A 7,489-nucleotide genomic window follows, 5' to 3' on the forward strand; every position below is an offset into this window, starting at 1 on the left:
GACTTTTAATCGAATACGATCAAATGCCACAAATGTCACTCACGCGAGTGGGCAAACAAAAGTATCGCACCGAAAAAAAGACATATACTATACCTGAGGCACACACACACACACACATTGTTCATGAATATATCCCGGAGAAATAAGTATCTAATGGTGTTTTGTATCAGAATACATTTTCAATGCTCACATTTTTCTATTGGGCTATTTTGAAATGGCTCACGCATTTCACTCCATCCGGGCAATGAGACTGGACACGAAATTGCGACACAAAATTGCATTGCCCAGTTATTTTTCTCTCCATGTTCAATTTAAGTGTCTCGTGTCTCTCGCAGAAATTTTTATCGATAGACTTTAAGTGGTGTGGTGTGCGGTGCTGCAAACGAAAACAAAAAACACATCAACAGCAACAGCATCAAACGACCGAACAAGCAATCAAATCTACGAAAAATACAGAAAAAAAAATGAAACGAAAACTTGTACATGGTTTTTCACGAAAAGCCCATCAAATCGATGGATACGCTTGCATACGTAATGGGTTATATTGCATTTATTTATTCCCGTCTGCCAATAAACGCGTGTTACGATTGCGACACAAAAATAAACGAATTACGTGCATTCTCGAAAACAACAACAACAACCGCAAAATTGCACCGTATCAGTATCCGGTTTTAAAATTTTGTATTCTGCTTACGACCGATAAAGTGGCATAGCTGTGCCGGAATGGGCTGCATCAGTATGTTTCACTTTTCGTTGCTGGTTATCTTTTTTTGTGTTTGAACAGTTTACAACTAAATTTCTCTACATTCATAGCTTTTTGTTAAATGATGTGGGCTCACCGTAGATTGATTGAAATAGAAAATTCAGATTGAGTTTTGGCAATACAACATGGCCGGAAAAGCGGAGGTTTTTTTTTTCTTTCTCTCGCTCTCGTTCAGACGCGCTTGATCCAATCGAATATTCGCCACGAAGCAGTTGACGAAGTGATTGATTTTGCACTTATCCATCCATCACGACTAATTTTCGAAGCTGTCGCAACTCTGCCGATAAAAAAAAATTAGAACACACACACAAACACACTCAACTAACGAGACAAATACAAAGTGATTCTCACTACAGCTTTCTTTTTGTCTAACATGTCAATCATTGGCTGATTTGTTTAGGCTGAATTCCGTTATATTTTCAAATGCCAAACACTTTGTATTTTGTCAAAGACAGAGAGATATTTTTAACAAAAATCCGCGATTGATTGAAAGGTGAGCGAGAGGCAGATTGGATGTGTGACAATTTATCGAGAAAAATCAAGTCCATTAAAAATATTCGTACGTCGTTCAATCATGGATCAAGTTTTTATTTGTGGTTGCAGAGAGAAATTCAAAACTTTTTCATTAAACCAAAAATAGAAAATAGACTTGTATTTAAAGTTAAAATCCTCTAACGGAAATAATGCGAAGCCAAAATTTGGCGTCTTTTCTCAATTTTACAATGTAATTCGAACCGTAGTTATCTTTGGTTGGAAAAAAAAAAGTCCAAATTATCTGTTGAATAATTAACAAACGCACAGTCAATTCGCCATGGGAAAAAATGAGACATTGTATTAAAAACACTGGCAAATTTATCGCTTTTTGGTGTTGTAACCCATTTAAAACGGCATATTTCGTAAACTGTGCATTATGTCGAGTAGTAGGAATGATGGAAAAAAGGGCAACACAAGGCATTAAATATGTTTATATGTTATGAAATTTGACGCACATTTTCCATAATTTGTGCGAAGCGTAAATTGTTGCGTTTGTGTCATCTCTCTCTCTCACTCTCTCCGCTTGACGAGCAACAAGATTCATGTCGCAGTCAACCCTTTCGTTACCACATACACACAGCCAGTCACCCGCTCGCTCATTTTGTCGCTGTCTTTGTCTCGTTCATCAGTGACAGCTCATCGTCGCATCTCCGTACAGTTTATAATCATAATAATGCCAATAATTATTCGTTCGTATGGCTACGGAGTAGCACCGAAAAATGAGAATTGTTCCTTTATTATGATTGCGTACATGCATAATTAATAACTAATTATGAAGCGAAATTAAGGTTTTCTCATAAAATCCGGTGCACACTTGCCTCATAACAACGCTGTATGTACTCGTGCACACACAGAGAGAGAAAGAAAAAAAATAATAATAAATAAAGCCTTGCTCGCGCTCGCTTCAGATACTGTTTGACAAAAATTAAATTCGTGTGATTCATGTATGCGAGCACCAGCATACACACATACAGGTACACCAAAGCAAGTGCACAACTGTACAAAAAAAACCTGAACAGATATAAACGGTGTCGCCCCACATAGATTGCCTTTCTTTTTAATCATAGTAAAAAGGTTCGACAACGTTTCAGGAAAGAAGGAACAAAAACATTTAATTATCCCTTGAAATTACGTTAGTTTTTAATGAAGTTTTTTTCTACTTTAATTTACACCGTACATCATGCAACCAGAATGAAGTCGAATGAGGTGTTTTTATTTTTTTTAACAGTAAACTTTTATTCATCGAACACTTTCTACAAAATAAACCTCAGAGAATAAGCTAAAAATTAGTCTTTCTTCGCTAGAAATCTTCCTTTTGGCTTTAGTTTGCTCTCTAGAATTGCCTTTCTCTCTTCTTCGGTTGCCACCAGCTTTTGTTGATACATTTGTTTGGCATCATCAAGTTCCTTGATGTTTTTCACAATTTTTGCCGCCAATTCACGTTGACGATCCAAACGTGCCTTTTGTCGAATCTATGGATAACGAAGAGCATTGATTTGATTACTTTCATGCACACATTTCGATAATTCAATGATCCAGCTCATCAAATCAATAATAATTGACTTACACCCAATGGCGTTGGTCGGCCATCCATATAAGTGTAATCGGGCAGATCAGTCAATGGTCCAGACGATGTTGGATTTTTCGGCAATCGTCGATTCCTTCGCCACAAAATATCCATTTGTACACCGGTTATATGAATCTCTCTGCTCGATACATCTGTAACATACAAAAATGATTGAAAATTTTATGAATTATCGACATGATTCACTAAACTCTGAGTAAAACACTTACTCTGAATCTGTTGCAGACTAGAAAATTTCGCAAAAATTACCGGCAATCGATTCATTTTCAACCTTTTTTCTATAAATTTTTACCACTAAATATTTGTTTTGGTTAGATTCTCGTGCTGCAGTCAGAGAACTGTCAAGTGTATGAATTGAGCCAATGTGCGAACAAAGACCGACTTTTGGTGTTGTCTGATGTAGCCCAATGTTTAAGTGCTCAAAATTGAAATCCATCGTCATTTCTTCACGCTTATTTCATTCGGTTATGTTATTCATTCATGTTTTAACAAACAGCATCAATTATGGAATAACATAAATAACCAATGCAAAAACGTTACGACGAACAAAGAAGAAATCACAAGTACCTTGTAAATAACAAACACTTTACCAATTTGTATGGAAAGGGGACTGCAATTTGTGACATATATGATGAATTCAGTCGAGAGTGTTTTTTGTTCATATTTTATTTTTTAATTGTTCCAAATAATTATATTGCTTTTGTGATGATGAATCAAAAGAAAATTGTGCTATTTAGATTTTCCACTCGAAAGAATGCGCCAATATAACCACACAATTATTGTATGCTTAAAATTGAATGAGGGGAAATTTTTCTGTTTTGTCACTTGAGGTAATTAAATGCAAACAAACACATTTTGTTGGGAGATTTTCCGCAATATTTTTTTTTTCATAATATTGAAGAATGTGGCGATGATGAATGTCTTCGTTTATTATCGGTCTTCACAAATGCCCATAATTTTATTTAATGCCCATAATTCCTGACTCATTAGGTAGAAACTTGAATTTTTCCAACATCAAAACGGAACCAGTTATGGAAAAACCACTTTCAACTTTTCAGCTCATTTTCTGTGGTTTCGTTCATTTTTTTGTGTTTCCAACGGATTTGAGCGGCACATCAGGAGTTTCATAGAAAGTTTTGCCGTAGATTGGTGAAGGTTTTTGGTATCTGTCTATTGTTCTCAGTGCGTATCAGTTGGCAACGAAACAAGAAAAAAACATTTTTCAGCGCGTACCGAGAGCATATTCATTTGGAGCAAGCACGGGTACATTTTGACGGTAACACGTAAGCATGTAGCATATATAAGAGAAATGAATTTATGAATATTTCATGGCTCCTAATCGAAATTAGTCAAAACGAAAAAGGGTTATACAAATTAACTTTCATAATAAACAAATGTAATACACGGTGAATTCTTCATTGTCTCTCGCTCCGTTGCATGCTCTCCTTATCCCCGGGCCGATATGCCGCTATGCAGTAACCGCCAGTATGTTGGATTCACCGAAATTTAATAGGTCGACATTTTGATGACACCATGTCGTATACTGCTGTGTGTATGCTTCGATGAGGGATCATGTTTTGGAGGGAGAGAGGGTGTTATCATTATTGCTGAAAATATTGTAGATTATACAGATTTATATGCCAACAAAATCCATTCCACACAAACCACTGCAACGCACAAACCATCGTGCACACATCGTGCTTTGAATTAGACGCGCGAACCGACAACTGCCAAATGCCAACGTACCAAATATGTGTAGCTGTACACAGTGCACGGCTAATATGTAACAAGAATTGTTTTAACAAATTACATCACTAACGAAGTTTGAACAGTTGACTTTCGTTCATTCGCTAAATCAGATTTCATATCCAACAAATTATTCGCATGACTGTCATGTGAATTCGAATTAAATATTTGTTATGCGGATGATAATATGTGTATATGTTTTAAACATATTGCATTGTCGTGATTTGATTAGTATTTGCCAATCAAATGTATCAGTTGCAAGCTTTTGAAACGAAATTTGAACTCGAATGCCAGATCATGAAATGTTTTCAGGGCACAGGAGGGATTTTAATTCATTCATTGGAGCTACTTTTTAGCTTTCGTTTTGCAATCGCTTAGTCAATTTACAATGAAGTATACATCAGTTTCTGATTAGGTACAGTTAGTTTCTGATAATTTTTGGCATCTAGAAGCGATCATTTGAATAATTTAGCCTAATTTAGTTTAGAATTTTCAAACTTCTATCATTTGAATACTCTGCCATGAATGTCAAAGATCAAAACCTTCAAAATATTGTATTTCATTCTTTCCATCCGTTGTTTAACATAACAAGTTATTTCATATTTTCACTCGAATATATTTGAATCTCACTTGTGAACGTATGTTCTAAATAGGCTTTTCGGGCTTCGTTCGCCGCAAGAGACTTTTCTTTACTGTGGCAACACTCCGCATGTCAATGGAATTGTCAACCAGAATTGACTTGTGCGAATTTTGAAGCCGGCAATTTTCATCGCTCACAATTATTCTGATTGAGTTTGGACAGAAACATTGCCCTTCTCTGTGATTGAACCAAAATGGCAAAACATCACCCAGATTTGATTTTCTGTCGCAAGCAGCCAGGTGTTGGTAAGCTAAACAATTTCGACATTCTTCATATTTTTAGATGGAAAATTGTGATTCGTTTCTTGTATTGACCATTTTTACTTTCTGTTTTGCTTGCAGCAATTGGCCGTTTGTGTGAGAAATGCGATGGAAAATGTGTTATCTGTGATTCGTACGTTCGACCGTGCACTTTGGTGCGGATTTGTGATGAATGCAACTATGGTTCGTATCAGGGTAGATGTGCAATTTGTGGCGGTCCAGGTGTTTCAGATGCTTAAGAAAGATGTAAGGGTTCTTCACAATTTATTCACGAAGCTGTACTTTTTCTCCTAATTTCTCTTGAAATTGTTTCATGTGTTTTTCATGATTTTCCAAAGTTTTCATTGAACTTTTTCCATTTTTGCAGAGAGACGGTTGCCCGAAAATTGTTAATCTGGGTAGTTCAAAAACGGACTTATTCTACGAAAGGAAGAAATATGGTTTCAAACAACGGTGAAACAACAATCTCATTCTCATTCTCAATCTATTCTAGGCTTAAAATATTATTTTAAGACTTTTATCGACATCGTTTGTCGATTTTAATTTAATTCATCTCAACTCAAATGGTACATTCCAATTGTCGCTATTGTGTGATGCACACTTTGAATGCAATAAGTGAAAAATGACCGAGAAAAAACTAGAATAAATTGACGGAAAATAAAGACGGTGTTTCATTCAATTCAAAGTTTATGGTTGTCAATGAAAAAATCGCATTTATTCTTTCACCTTTTGGAAGCATATTCAAAACCGTACGTTGAAACCAATGCTGCATTTGTTTATAAATTTTCAATAACCCCTTGTTGCTGTGGCAACACTAAGCAGTCGGCAAATGACAGTCGGTCTGTCAAAAATACATCATTTGTGATTTAGACGCCGTGGATTGCTATCACTCCGAAATTCATTGTTTGAAAACAGATAGAAATTAGACGATTTTCGACGGGCAATCCATTGGAACAAAATGGCAAAACATCATCCAGATTTGATTTTCTGCCGTAAACAACCAGGTGTTGGTGAGTATTAAAATAAACATATTTCAGGAAACAAAATTGTCAACTGCAAAATAGGTTATACGTTCTAAAACGTTTCCACAGAAATTTCTATATTTTTTCATTCAATTTTTGTTCGTTCTTTTTCCGTAGCCATTGGTCGTTTGTGCGAAAAAGATGACGGCAAATGCGTTATTTGCGATTCATACGTGCGACCATGCACTTTGGTTCGTATTTGTGATGAATGCAACTATGGTTCGTACCAAGGAAGATGTGTAATTTGCGGCGGCCCTGGTGTTTCAGACGCTTACTACTGCAAGGAATGCACCATTCTCGAGAAAGATGTAAGCATTTTCGATGAACACTGTTGGATTTTTATTTTTCCATCGATCGAAAAAAATTCTTTTAATTCCATCTAAAAACCAATTTTCAATTTCAATTTTCAGAGAGATGGTTGCCCAAAGATTGTCAACCTTGGTAGCTCCAAAACAGACTTGTTCTACGAAAGAAAGAAGTACGGCTTCAAGCAAAGATAATGCGTTTTCTTTGATCACATCCACTGCACTCTTCTCGAAGTCCAATTTCTCTCATAAATCCAATTCTAATTCCAATGGATGTATCAAACAACAGATTTTCAATAAATAAGGAAACAAATAATTTCAACCGATTTCCATATTTGATAAAAATAAATCCTTAAAATAAAACAAAGAGAAGGTTCGAAAAATGTGTTTTTATTCCATTTTGCCCTGATGTTATTGCAATGTTTTCACATGTTTTTTTTTTCGTTGGTTGGGTTGACCTTTGGCTTTGTGTTGACTTTTGAATGTGTTAGAATGTCTTTTTGACCTTTGATCGTAAGTACCACAGTCATCTCCTCGGATCCGATTTCCGTCTCATTTTTCTCGGCATTTGTTTTGGAACAGCCACATTCAGCTTCTGTCACAGTCAATAAATTTCAAGAGATAAAGAACTGCG

General features: G+C 35.9%; 2 protein-coding genes across 2 annotated transcripts; one reads left to right on the top strand and one right to left on the bottom strand.

The window, feature by feature from the left end:
* Positions 1–2,506: 2,506 nt before the first annotated feature.
* LOC129569408 (39S ribosomal protein L52, mitochondrial) lies at positions 2,507–3,244 on the bottom strand. Its single transcript, XM_055448207.1, has 3 exons — positions 3,092–3,244; positions 2,865–3,016; positions 2,507–2,769 (listed from the first exon to the last, which is right to left on the bottom strand). Exons 1-3 carry the CDS (start codon positions 3,144–3,146, stop codon positions 2,584–2,586), a joined length of 393 nt encoding a protein of 130 aa, XP_055304182.1. The 5' UTR covers positions 3,147–3,244; the 3' UTR covers positions 2,507–2,583.
* Positions 3,245–6,377: 3,133 nt separating this feature from the next.
* On the top strand, positions 6,378–7,227 carry LOC129569409 (PHD finger-like domain-containing protein 5A). Its single transcript, XM_055448208.1, has 3 exons — positions 6,378–6,538; positions 6,668–6,858; positions 6,961–7,227. The coding sequence occupies exons 1-3, from the start codon at positions 6,487–6,489 to the stop codon at positions 7,048–7,050; spliced, it is 333 nt and encodes a 110-aa protein (XP_055304183.1). The 5' UTR covers positions 6,378–6,486; the 3' UTR covers positions 7,051–7,227.
* Positions 7,228–7,489: the final 262 nt, after the last annotated feature.

This window comes from Sitodiplosis mosellana, unplaced genomic scaffold (genome assembly GCF_009176505.1).
Source record: "Sitodiplosis mosellana isolate CC-2019 unplaced genomic scaffold, AAFC_SMos_1.0 Smas_scaffold_30, whole genome shotgun sequence".
NCBI lineage: Eukaryota > Metazoa > Arthropoda > Insecta > Diptera > Cecidomyiidae > Sitodiplosis > Sitodiplosis mosellana.

Bases quoted from the DNA above. Each gene is read 5' to 3' on its own strand.
- LOC129569409 (XM_055448208.1), top strand. From the start codon at position 6,487: ATGGCAAAACATCATCCAGATTTGATTTTCTGCCGTAAACAACCAGGT. The intron at 6,539-6,667 runs GTGAGTATTAAA...CTTTTTCCGTAG, and splicing joins CCGTAAACAACCAGGTGTTG to CCATTGGTCGTTTGTGCGAA. The intron at 6,859-6,960 runs GTAAGCATTTTC...TTCAATTTTCAG, and splicing joins GCACCATTCTCGAGAAAGAT to AGAGATGGTTGCCCAAAGAT.
- LOC129569408 (XM_055448207.1), bottom strand. From the start codon at position 3,146: ATGAATCGATTGCCGGTAATTTTTGCGAAATTTTCTAGTCTGCAACAG. The intron at 3,017-3,091 runs GTAAGTGTTTTA...TGTATGTTACAG, and splicing joins TAGTCTGCAACAGATTCAGA to ATGTATCGAGCAGAGAGATT. The intron at 2,770-2,864 runs GTAAGTCAATTA...CGTTATCCATAG, and splicing joins GCCGACCAACGCCATTGGGT to ATTCGACAAAAGGCACGTTT.